Genomic DNA, 12,500 nt, shown 5'->3' on the forward strand with positions numbered 1-12,500 from the left:
CACACACAGTACACACAGACGCACAAAGACACACACACACACACACTGCACCAAAAAACACTCACCTAATTAGTAGCCTGTGAGAAACCAAGCACATGGTCAAAGGAGAGGTTGTTTTGCTGACTTGGCCTTTTTAGAAGGGATGGGGTGTTGGAAACTGAGAGGTTGGGATTGGGAATGAGGTGAGGGAGTTTGCTTAAACTGGCCACCTTAACCCTTTTGAACTTGATTGCGTAGGCTAGTATGTCACACAGCCTTGAAGCCATGCTTGGCAAAGAGCAAGAGCTTTCACTAGTAAAAAGGTGAAGGTGGCCACTCGTTGCTAGTAATTAGGTTTTTTGTTTTGTTTTGTTTTTTAAGGATGGATTTTATTTGTTCTTGTTGATTTTCTTTTCATCATCGTCATCATCATCATCATCATCATCATCATCATCATCATCATCGCCGTCGTTGCGCGCGCACACACACACACACGCACGCACGCACGTTCGCTCGCACACACGCAGACACACACACACACACACACACACCGTGCACACACACAAACAGGCACACACAGACATACAGACACACACACACAGACAGACACACAGACACACACACAAACACACAAACACACACACACACACATACAAACACAGACACACAGACACACACAGACACACACACACACAAACACACACACACACAAACACACACAAACACACACACACACAAACACACACACACACAGCACACACAAGTGGTTACTTTTGCCTTGACATGGCAAGGTCGTTTTCAGGCTGTGAAGGAAACTAGGTCAGTCTTTTTCCCGGGAAAGGACAGGTCGGTCACACGGTGCGTTGGACGCTTTCACTGACCACAGGCGGAAGGTATCGTCCACTGGACTACTACTATCACAGTAAGTAAGTAGTCTTTCTGTGATAGTAGTAGTCCAATGGACGATACCTTCCGCCTGTGCACTGACACTGTCGGTAGTTACGTTTAAAGGATATTGCCTTCCTATTGGGGGTTGTGATCGATGATTTTAGTGTTTTTCGCTGTGATAATGAACACACTCCAAGATGAATGTGCAGCTCGAAAGGGGTGATTTTGTGCTATTTTGTTGACGGGCCTAGTGGATAGGACGCCGGCCTCCCAAGCGGAAGGTCTTGGGTTCGAATCCCGGCCGCGCCGCTTGGTGGGCTAAGGTTGGAGCTTTTTCCGATCTCCCAGGTCAACTTATGTGCAGACCTGCTAGTCGTGTGTACACGCAAGGACAAGACCACGTGCGCACGGAAAAGATCCTGTAATCCATGTCAGAGTTCGGTGGGTTATAGAAACACGAAAATACCAAGCATGCATACCCCGAAAGCGGTGTATGGCTGCCTACATGGCGGGGTAAAAACAGTTTTACACGAACAATCTCACTCGTGCAACAAACACGAGTGTACGTAGGAGTTTAAGCAGAAGAAAAAGAAGTGTTATCTCTCGTTGAATCTAAGTACCCCCAGTTTCCGCTTGGTTCCACTCAGTGGAAAGCAAGAAAGAATTGAGCTCGAGTCCATTAATCAGTTTAAAACACACCATAATAAACTTAGCAGCAGAAGCTTTATTTAGCAAAAGCATGGTGATCGGGGCATCGGGAAATCTACCAACACTACCTATACTTTCGTAAATTAGTTCGACGGACCATCATATTCCAAGGGAGTAATTATTATTCGAAGACTAGTAGCGGGAGTGGTTACTAATTTGTATCTCTGTGCGTGTAAGCAACGATGGTGCTTTTGCACTGCAATATTCGTGTCTTTTCCTCCATTTTACTAATATCCCGCTATTGCTTAGTTTGTCAAAATTAGTACTGTACTGTAGTGACAAAATATTTTCTTTCGCTCTTTTAAATGTTAGGTTTTACTTTCATGAGTAAACATGGTTGAGCACAACCGAGACTTGCTATCACAGTGTCCTGTCTTTATCAATCAATCAATCAATCAATATGAGGCTTATATCGCGCGTATTCCATGGGTACAGTTCTAAGCGCAGGGATTTTTATATTTTTTTATATTATGCAATTTATATCGCGCACATATTCAAGGCGCAGGGATTTATTTATGCCGTGTGAGATGGAATTTTTTTTACACAATACATCACGCATTCACATCGGCCAGCAGATCGCAGCCATTTTGGCGCATATCCTACTTTTCACGGCCTATTATTCCAAGTCACACGGGTATTTTGGTGGACATTTTTTATCTATGCCTATACAATTTTGCCAGGAAAGACCCTTTTGTATCAATCGTGAGATCTTTAACGTGCACACCCAAATGTAGTGTACACACGAAGGGACCTCGGTTTTTCGTCTCATCCGAAAGACTAGCACTTGAACCCACCACCTAGGTTAGGAAAGGGGGGAGAGAAAATTGCTAACGCCCCGACCCAGGGTCGAACTCGCAACCTCTCACTTCCGAGCGCAAGTGCGTTACCACTCGGCCACCCAGACAGGCGTCGACAACATTTTACTACTTTTAAAGTTGAAACTGAGATACCGACCTTGTCCTGTGCACTACCGTGTACACAACCACAGACCTGTCCAGGATTTTACTTGGGATCTTTCTACTTGGACACATACCAAAATTCACCAGCCTACCTGTTTTCTGTGCCGCAAAGCGAAAACACTTTGCTGAATAAATATTCCCGGGATTGAAAAATGTGTCAGTTACAAAAATAAATGCAGCAAGAAGTTCCCACTTTGAACGCCAGGCTGTAGAGGTTTTGGTATGTGTGCAACTGGAAGAATGCTCTTATCCCAGAATAACACCTGGACGGATCAGTCTATGATGTTTTGCATGAGGAACTCAGGGCCGGACTAGGCTAAGAGGAGGGGGGGGGGGTTGCCAGTGGTGGTCCAGGGGGGCGGGGTCAAGGGGCAGAGCCCCTTGTGGGGGTGAGGGGGCGAAGACCCCTGAAGCTGATGGGTAGGTCATATTCTGAGATAGGAAAATGGTCGCTATTTGCATGAAACGGCATAAAATAAACAATAATAAAAAATGTTTTAAATAAGAGTGCGGTACATGTTTAGGCTAGGGGGGGGGGGGGGGTTGCGCAACCCCCATACCCCCCCCCCCCCCCGGTAGTCCGGCCCTGGAACTGTTTGCACACGGTTAGTTACACGAGTTTCCAGTCGCCGCTTAGGCCACACACAAAAAAGGTGTGGTTAAGGTAACATAGCCAAAAAATAGGGTAGGAAGGTAGGCAATCACTTTTTTTTAAAACTTTTTTTTCTTAATAGCAGAGCAACTAAGCGTGTAGCACTCGCAACCGAAGAAGATGCCGCCATTTTTGTCATGGCAAGCGTCTGTTGGGCCTTTTTAGTAGAAGGAATTATTTCCCTTGCATCGTCTGTCGTCAGTCTGCATGACGACTCGAACGCTATCGCTTTCATTGCGTTTTCTGCACTCGTTTTCTTGTTTTCATTTTGTTGTTGTTGACAAATGTAATAAAAAGTTATAGGGTCGGCCCCTAAAAATAGGGTAGGTCGCGTCGGGTTATCGTAACCACACCAATTTTTTTTTTTTAGGCCTTAGTAATCGCAGACACTGACCACTTCAAAGCATCAACTTCCACCAGTCTCCTTATACACGCTGTCGTATACGTCTCTCTGTTTTCAACCTTACACATTGGGGTATTGGTTTTATCTTTATCAAGACACCCTTTTTATTTTATTTTTTATTTATTTATTTTTGATCTCTGTTGCATGCAGGCTGCTTCAACCCTTTATTTTTCTTCAGGGTAGCATCCTTCTTCATTGATTTTCTTTCTTTTGTTTTCCTGCTTTTTATATTAATGTTTCTACTTTAAATATACCTATATCATTACCAATCCTATTTCTAAATGTATTTTAAACAACTTTCCTATGTAACAATTCCCAAGACACACCTTTTGTTTAATGTCTTTTTTTTTAGCGTCTGAAGTATGCATTTACCTTTGCTATGCTTCTATGGAAGGAAGTAGATTTTAAACACTTAGTAACGCTATAAGGCAACGATCTTACGATGTCAACGGTTTTACTGTCGTCCCAGACCAAAAGCCATACCGGTTAAATTTTGAGGTGATTTGAAATACTCTGTGAATGGTAAAAGTTACTTTAAAACGACTCCTTCGAGCGCAAACTCAGGGAGTCCCACATCATATCATCCCTCGGCACTACCTGCCCCGATGGAATTAACATCCCTCGTTAATTCATTCATCTAAACCTTCCCCCCGCTGTTCCACCTTGTGTGTGTGTGTGTGTGTGTGTGTGTGTGTGTCCGCACGGGTACGTGAGTTTTCTCTTTCGTTCCCATTCATTCCCCCCCTCCCCCACATTTTGTTTGGTCTACAGACCTCAAAACTGCCGCTTTTCAACTCTAACTTATTCTTCCCCTCGAGTAGCTTCCCTTGCTTCTCTGTCTTTGTCATTTGTTGGTTTGTGCAGTGCAGTTGTTTTGTCAGTTATTCTCCTCTTTATCTGTTCTATCGTCTTTCTTCTTCTTTTTTGTGTGTGTATTTTTGTGTTTTTGTGCCTGAAGAAGACCCTTAGGTCGAAACGTCGCTGTTATTCGTTCCGTGTTCGTCATTTTAACGTGAGTACATTGCTTTTTGGTCTCCGTTTACTTTAAAACATCACGAGACATCAACCCAGGACAATATCCTCTTATCCTGAGGCTCCTTCCTAGCGCCACATACACGAGAGAAGACATAAAACTCGGCCATTTACTTATACCAAAGTTGTCCGGCATTGTAACAATACCTTAAATGTCAAGATTGTACATTGCGGACAATCAGTGTTTTAATTCTCTATTTTGCAAAATATTTCTTTCAACAACCCTGATAGGTGTCGAGTGACCGATTTCAGTTGAGAGGACAGGAGAGTGCTTAAAAAATCGCATATTCGTGACAGTCAATGAACTCTTAGGGAGCTAAGATACGGATGAAACCAAATCATCAGACACGGTTTGCGAAAAGCAAGAAGATCCTGTAAACTGACTTCCCTTTTTGAGGGCAAGAAAATGGAATCTGGTACATTCTCCAGTGTTTTCGTGCAAGCACTTGTAATCGTGGCTGCATGTCCTTTGGTCTTTAGTCGCGTGTCGCACGGAGAGAGAAGTGAGTGATTTACTTATTTCTGATGAGCACTGTCATAACTAAGAAGGCGAGAGTCACGAGCAAGGATGACAGTGAGCGTTGTAGATAAGTTAAAGATACCTACCTCCTAGTGCAAACGGTCAGTACATCGCCGTTGTTCTGTCAAATCTTTACATTCTCTCATAAATGAAATACAATGCAATGTTGATGAGAGTTCCAATGGAAAGTTGAAAAGCAAAGTCCTTCTCGTGTAAACTGTTCGGGTCATCGTCTCAGATCTGAACATTGCATGGGATAAGAACATCCCTCCACTTGGTCACATACTAAAAATGAACAACCTGGGTGTTCTCTCAGCACAGTGGTACTTGTTTTTTGGAAGAGATTGCGCAATTTATTCTTTAAAAAAATCTATCTCACAGCCTGGCTGCCCTCTTTACGGTGAAGCATTTTGTGATTTGTTAATTTTGCAGATTGATATATCATGATAATGATATAGCTGTTAGTTACGAGATCAATACATTTTTGTTTTAGGCCAAACAAAAATATATGTTGATTTGGGTAACCGTGACCAAAACAAATGGGGTCGGTACGTAGGTCCGCTTTTTATTTTTTTAATCTTTTTTATTTTTTTAGTCTCGGTATGGTTCGCAAAATGTGCCAGAGGTCGTTTTTATTGAGAAACGGTAGGTCGGCTTTTGTTTTCTTTCTTTTTTTCTTAAATGTAGTCGATTCTAAAGGAGGTTACTTCCCTTAGTCTCGGTATGGTTCGCAAAATGTGCCAAAAGTTAGCTTTTTTTAGAAATGAAAAAAAAAGTGTTAGGGTCGGCGGGAAAAAATAGGATCGGTCGGGTTACCCTAAATAAACATATATTTTTTTTATTTGACCTTAAATCTTCGCAGAGAAAGCAGTCCGGTTGTAGCTGTAGGTTTGTTAAGTGGAAGGATATGCTCTTATTCCTTGCTACCGCCTTGATTTCCACAGGAAAGAAGGTGACTTTAAACCCTGACCTATCATAGCAAAACTGTTTCAAGGATAACGCCTTGCACGACATAATTTTGCCAAGGACAAGTTAACACAGCGTCTTTGTTTCAAGAACAAGTACAAGGCTAAGCGTGGATTTAATGCGAGGGGGGGGGGGGGGGCGGGGGCGTATGCGTGTGTATATGTTCGAGCTTGAGTGAACAGACAGGCTAAGTCTGATAAGCAGAGTGTGTGTGTGTGTGTGTATGTGTGTGTGTTTGTGTGTGTGTGTGTTTGTGTCTGTGTGTGTTTGTGTGTGTTTGCGTGTGTGTGTTTGTGTGTGATGTGTGCGTGCGTGTGTGTGTGTGTGTCGGTGTGTGTGAAAAAGAGAGGTAGAGAGAATGTGTGCGTGCATGCGTGCGTGTGTGAGAGAGAGAGAGATAGACAGAGAGAGAGAGAGAGAGAGAGAGAGAGAGAGAGAGAGAGAGAGAGATAGAGAGAGTGTGTGCGTGCGTGCGTGCGTGTGTAAGAGAGAGAGAGAGAGAGAGAGAGAGAGAGAGAGAGAGAGAGAGAGAGAGAGAGAGAGAGAGAGAGAGAGAGAGAGAGAGAGAGAGAGAGATACAGACCGGCAGACAGGAACAGAGGATTCGTAGCTCTTTCAATTCTCACCAAGGAGTTTTCCAAACATCCGTAGCTTTGTTAGTTCGTTTGTGCGTTTTGCGATTTGAATTCTGTCACAGAGCAAAAATGTCTGCAGGCTACGAATCAAAAATCAAAAACTGTTTTATGCTGTGTTTTATGCAGTTGAAGATCATATCACATCGCGTATTTTTTTCCGAGTATTAAAGAAAAAATCAGCAATGGTGAGCAAAAGGTAATCTGAAGCATCCTACATTTTCTTTTTGAACAACATTTATAAATTATACAACTATGTACATGTTCACAAATGATGGATGATCAATCACACATTCGTTTACTCATATGTAAATCCACGCATAAGATTATGACCACATAGGTACGAACGTAACACACACATGCACGCACACATTCACATACGAAAAGTAGCACTCACGCACGGGCACACGCCGACACACGCACGCACGCACGCACGCACGCACGCACGCACGCACGCCCCCCCCCCCCCCACTCACACACACATTTTGCCTTCGCACACACACTTTGCCTTCGCATACTCTCTCCTCTCCTACCGTCTCCTCAATCATCGTATCTTTAAATTTTCCTTCTCTCTCGATCTCGAGTCTTTTAAGTGTCAGGACAATGACTCGGATCACAATATTCACATTGCACACATAGAAAGGGGTTGGATGATGCTCGATTCCGGGGAAAATACGAATTTCGCATTTTGCTTGTCAAAGTTCTCCAGCCGAAATGTGATGATGACAGGCATGCCTAAGATGTTTTTTTATTTTCTCAAAGTTCCGCATTTTTAGAATATTTTGACCTATCATGCCTCTTGGAGGAAATAAATGCAAAAAGCAATGGGTACTCTACCTATATAAAACAGACGTTATTCGGAAATAACTCTGTCAGAATGGTATGGGTTGTGAACGAGTGAGAACATTTGTTTTTCTCTGTCAATCTTAATTACGACACGCGGTTCCTGTACACGTGTATGAGGCAGACAGATTAACCCCTCGCTAGTGACTGGCCTATAATGTCACATGGGAAATAATCTCTGAGTGGGGAAACTTTCCCACGTGACATTACGGTCCAGTCACTAGCGATGGGGTGTGTCTCATGGAAGTGTACCGGAACCACGTGTCACAAGTTTGTCCCAGAAAAGCCAAGGGTACTCAATCACTCTTTCACAACCCATTGAAACCCGACAGAGATATTTCCAAAATTCCTATATTCAAGTATTCTCGAGCACTGGCTTTCATGTCCGAACTCCCCCCCCCCCCCTCCCCCGTGGGTTAGGGGGAAGAATTTACCCGATGCTCCCCAACATGTCGTAAGAGGCGACTAACGGATTCTGTTTCTCCTTATACCCTTGTTAAGTGTTTCTTGTATAGAATATAGTCAATGTTTGTACAGATTTTAGTCAAGCAGTATGTAAGAAATGTTAAGTCCTTTGTACTGGAAACTTGCATTCTCCCAGTAAGGTCATATATTGTACTACGTTGCAAGCCCCTGGAGCAATTTTTTGATTAGTGATTTTGTGAACAAGAAACAATTGACAAGTGGCTCTATCCCATCTCCCCCCCTTTCCCCGTCGCGATATAACCTTCGTGGTTGAAAACGACGTTAAACACCAAATAAAGAAAGAAAGACAGATGTCCGAACTTGAGGGTGTGAGCATAATAATGAAAAGAATGCCGGCCCGATAGCACTGATCAAAGTCGTATCTCCAGAGATTTTTTGACGGTTGTCGAAGAAAAGTCCGGCTCTGGGATGGCCGCTGAGGTGAGGAGCAAAGCCCTGTCCCCAGGTGACTTGCCTTGACACACACAGCTGATCACCATGTTGACCGCTATCAGGATCAGCATCAGGCCTATCCACTGTAATCAAGACAAACATAGAAATACAACAGAAACGGGACGTGACGGACACGAGTCAACTTTATGTGTAGACTCAGAGACGGTGTCCATGTCCCCGCCCCCTAACTTACAGTGGCACGCAAAAGACCTCGGTCATTCTGCCTTAAAGACAGGTGGGCTGGTTACACATATAAACACGCATAAAACGGGGTATCTCATCTAAAGTCGGCCGGGGTTTACAACGCCCAGGAACATGCCTCTGATCTAATGGCTTTGCCCTGCGGGCAGACACTTAAATTTCTCTTCACTTTAAATGTCATTGAATTTGCTTGGCATACATCATTTTTGGTTTAAGCATTTATTTTGTAATGCGCTTGGAGCTAATAAAGTATATGTGCCATAGAAATATCTTTATTATTATTAAGCACATGAATGCACATGTTAAATATTGAAAACCCTTCGGTGGGACGTGGAAATTAAATATTGACATGCTAATAATCACTTTAAAGGCATTTAACAGACACACACAAATAGGAATACACTCGTGGGAATCTACACAACTGGAACCCCTTAGTTGGACATGGTAATCCAAACTTTAAAATGTTAATAAACACTCAAAAGTCATATTCTAATGAACTGTTCAGACACACTGCGCACAGTTTAGCAGGTTGCTGTGAAATCAGTTCAGTATACTCTAAAAAAAAAAAAGAGTGCCTCAAACAGAGTAAAGCCTGGGCGAAGTCGACTAAGCGAAGTATTTCCTTCAACGACAGCTTTGTGGAATAATCTTCCAGAAAATATACGACAAACGCAGTCAATTGGTGAATTTAAAAGATTTTTGATGAATGGAGATGTTGTTGTTCCACAGTATTATTATTTAGGCAACCGTAAGGCACAGGTATTTCACAGCAGGTTGAGATTAAATATGAGCGATTTGCAACAAGACCTTGTTAACCGACACCTCTCTGATAATCTAGAATGCACGTGTGGAGTACGCACGGAAGACGCTGAACACTTTTTGTTACATTGTCCAAAATTTAAAGAACATAGAACCATTTTATTCAATAGTCTACCAACGTACGCTCTGGATTGCAAAACACTTTTGTTAGGGGGGGTCCGGGGGCATGCCCCCCCCCGGAAATATTTTTGGCCCAAAGAAGCAAAATGGTGCCATCTGGTGCCATCTGAACTTATAAATGGTCATAGAATCAGCTTTCCAAATTTTTTTTTCTTTCAATTTTTGCTGGAGGGGGGGTGCACCACCACCCTGTGCACCCCCCCTCGTCCGCCCCTGATGTATTATAGAAATTAATAAAAACACGCTTAAACCAAGTATACTTCGCGAAGCTGGCCGCACGGAGCTTTAGCACAGAGTTTTCGGTAAAATGACTTCGCGAAGTCGACTTCAGGCTCAATCAAGGAACGCCGTTTCAGTTGTCAATGATGGCAGAAAACAACTTAGTCCTTGAAAGAATACAAAAGCCAAGAATGGTAGGTATTTGGAGCGTTTATAATTGACAAAGCAAAACTTGACATTTACTAGTACGTCGACCCACAGGTCTCTGAAGTGGACAGACGAACACTCATGAAACAGATACAAAACAGGGCGGGGATGTAGCTCAGTCGGTAGCGCGCTGGATTTGTATCCAGTTGGCCGCTGTCAGCGTGAGTTCGTCCCCACGTTCGGCGAGAGATTTGTTTCTCAGAGTCAACTTTGTGTGCAGACTCTCCTCGGTGTCCGAACACCCCCCGTGTGTACACGCAAGCAGAAGACCAAGTGCGCAACGAAAAAGATCCTGTAATCCATGTCAGAGTTCGGTGGGTTATAGAAACACGAAAATACCCAGCATGCTTCCTCCAAAAGCGGCGCATGGCTGCCTAAATGGCGGGGTAAAAACGGTCATGCACGTAAAAGCCGTGGGAATTTCAGCCCATGAACGAACAAACAAGATACAAAACTTCTCTCAAGATCGTGTGGCTCGCTTGCGAAATGCCAGCGAGGTCATGAGCAATGACGGAAAAAAAATTCAAAAAAAATTCCAATCATCTGTTTAGTTTTTAATCTGTTTCATAAGTGTTTTTCTGCCTGTCCACTTCAAAGGACCTTTGGGTCGACGTACTAGTAAATGTAACGTGTTGTTATGTGAACAATGCACGTTCCCACTACCTACCATTCTTGTTTTTTGGATTCTGCATTTTGGAACGCTAGCAGTCCATCTGTGTTTGGATTATAAAACAGTCCTTGACCACAAACTGACCTGGACAATGGTGACCATGAAGGTCTCGCGGCCAAACTCGTACCACTTGTCCTCTCCCTCCTGCGTCTCGTTAGAGATGAGGTCAATGGCCCACCATACTATCAGCAGGACCGCTTCCACAGGCGCTACAAATCTGAACAAAAATCAGAGAAGTACATTTAAATGATTTTTCTGTGTGTGTGTGTGTGTGTGTGTGTGTGTGTGTGTGTGTGTGTGTGTGTGTGTGTGTGTGTGTGTGTCGTGTGTGTGTGTTTGTGTGTGTTTGTGTGTACCGCCCAGTCCCAACATTAATTTTTACTGCTCCATCCGCATCTGAATTTCGTTCCGCTGCCAGTCTTGAGTTGTTAATAGAGTTGTCGTTCGCTGTGCTTCGTGAGTTAGTGCGGAATAAAGATAAGGAGGCATTGGCAAATTGGAAATGATGAGCCAAAGTGAAGAACAAAAACGTTGGGAAGCTAAGGAGGCTTGCACATTCAATAAGACTATCCCTCCACTTGGTCACATGTAAACAAAAGCAACCCCACGACTGCTTTCTGGGACGAGTTGGAAGTTTTTGATGAGTGAAGTTCTTACAACAACAACAAAAAGTCGCTATTGGCTTTTACAAAATCAATTCATAAAATATTCCATTGTGTATTTGTGACCCTCCACCACGGAATGAGTCGCATGTCACATTTGCATGATTTTCATATTTGAACATTTTCCTAAAGAGTTTTTTATGCTCTATCCAGTGGTGAAAACCGTTTTAGAAAAGAGCGAAAACTGTTTGAGTTATATAAGCGTGTAACTAAGGTGACCCTCACACTGTTACCAGACACTCCCCGGATTTATATTAAGCCTAGCGCAGATCCGCGCGAGGTGACATGCGACTCATTTCGTGGTGGAGGGTCACATTTGTTGTATTTGACACGGGGAGGACTGTAAATCTCCCTAGATTCGACCAGGCTAGCGCTGGTACATATAGGATCAATGTTTTCTTCTATCCATGGACACACACCAAACCTTTGCACTCTGGAGGCTTCTGTGCAGAGCGGGAATTATTTCGTTTAATTTGTTTCGTTGTTGACACCTGTAAATGCTGAACATGTAATGAAGCCTTGAAAACTGTGCCCCCCCCCCCCCCCCCCCCCGCCAAAAAAAAATAAAAAAAATAAAAGAAGCTTCTTCTTCTGCGTTCGTGGGCTGAAGCTCCCACGTACACTCGTGTTTTTTTGCACGAGTGGAATTTTACGTGTATGACAGCTTTTTACCCCGCCATTTAGGCAGCCATACACCGTTTTCGGAGGAAGCATGCTGCTGAGTATTTTCGTGTTTCTATAACCCACCGAACTCTGACATGGATTACAGGATCTTTTTTCGTGCGCACTTGGTCTTGTGCTTGCGTGTACACACGGGGGGTGTTCGGACACCGAGGAGAGCTAGTGTGCACACACAGTTGACTCTGAGAAATAAATCTCTCGCCGAACGTGGGGACGAACTCACGCTGACAGCGGCCAACTGGATACAAATCCAGCGCGCTACCGACTGAGCTACATCCCCGCCCCAATAAAAGAAGCAATTTTTGTACTCCAACTAAAGCATTAATTCCCGTGTCATTTCATTCAAACTTTCCATGCCATTTCTAAGGCACTTAGCTTGGCTATCTCAACTTTGCAGCAACAACAAAAAGATATATATTGC

General features: G+C 43.5%; 1 protein-coding gene across 1 annotated transcript in view; it reads right to left on the reverse strand.

The window, feature by feature from the left end:
• Window positions 1-8,217: 8,217 nt before the first annotated feature.
• The window catches only part of LOC138980062 (uncharacterized sodium-dependent transporter YocR-like), a 20,996-nt gene continuing 16,713 nt past the window's right edge, over window positions 8,218-12,500 (reverse strand). The window contains exons 11-12 of the mRNA XM_070352859.1: window positions 10,821-10,953; window positions 8,218-8,583 (exon numbers count right to left, since the gene is read on the reverse strand). Of these exons, the coding sequence (XP_070208960.1) occupies window positions 8,419-8,583; window positions 10,821-10,953 (298 nt within the window). The 3' untranslated portion in view covers window positions 8,218-8,418. The remainder of the gene's footprint in view (window positions 8,584-10,820; window positions 10,954-12,500) is intronic.

This window comes from Littorina saxatilis, linkage group LG11, assembly GCF_037325665.1.
Source record: "Littorina saxatilis isolate snail1 linkage group LG11, US_GU_Lsax_2.0, whole genome shotgun sequence".
Taxonomy (NCBI): Eukaryota; Metazoa; Mollusca; class Gastropoda; order Littorinimorpha; family Littorinidae; genus Littorina; species Littorina saxatilis.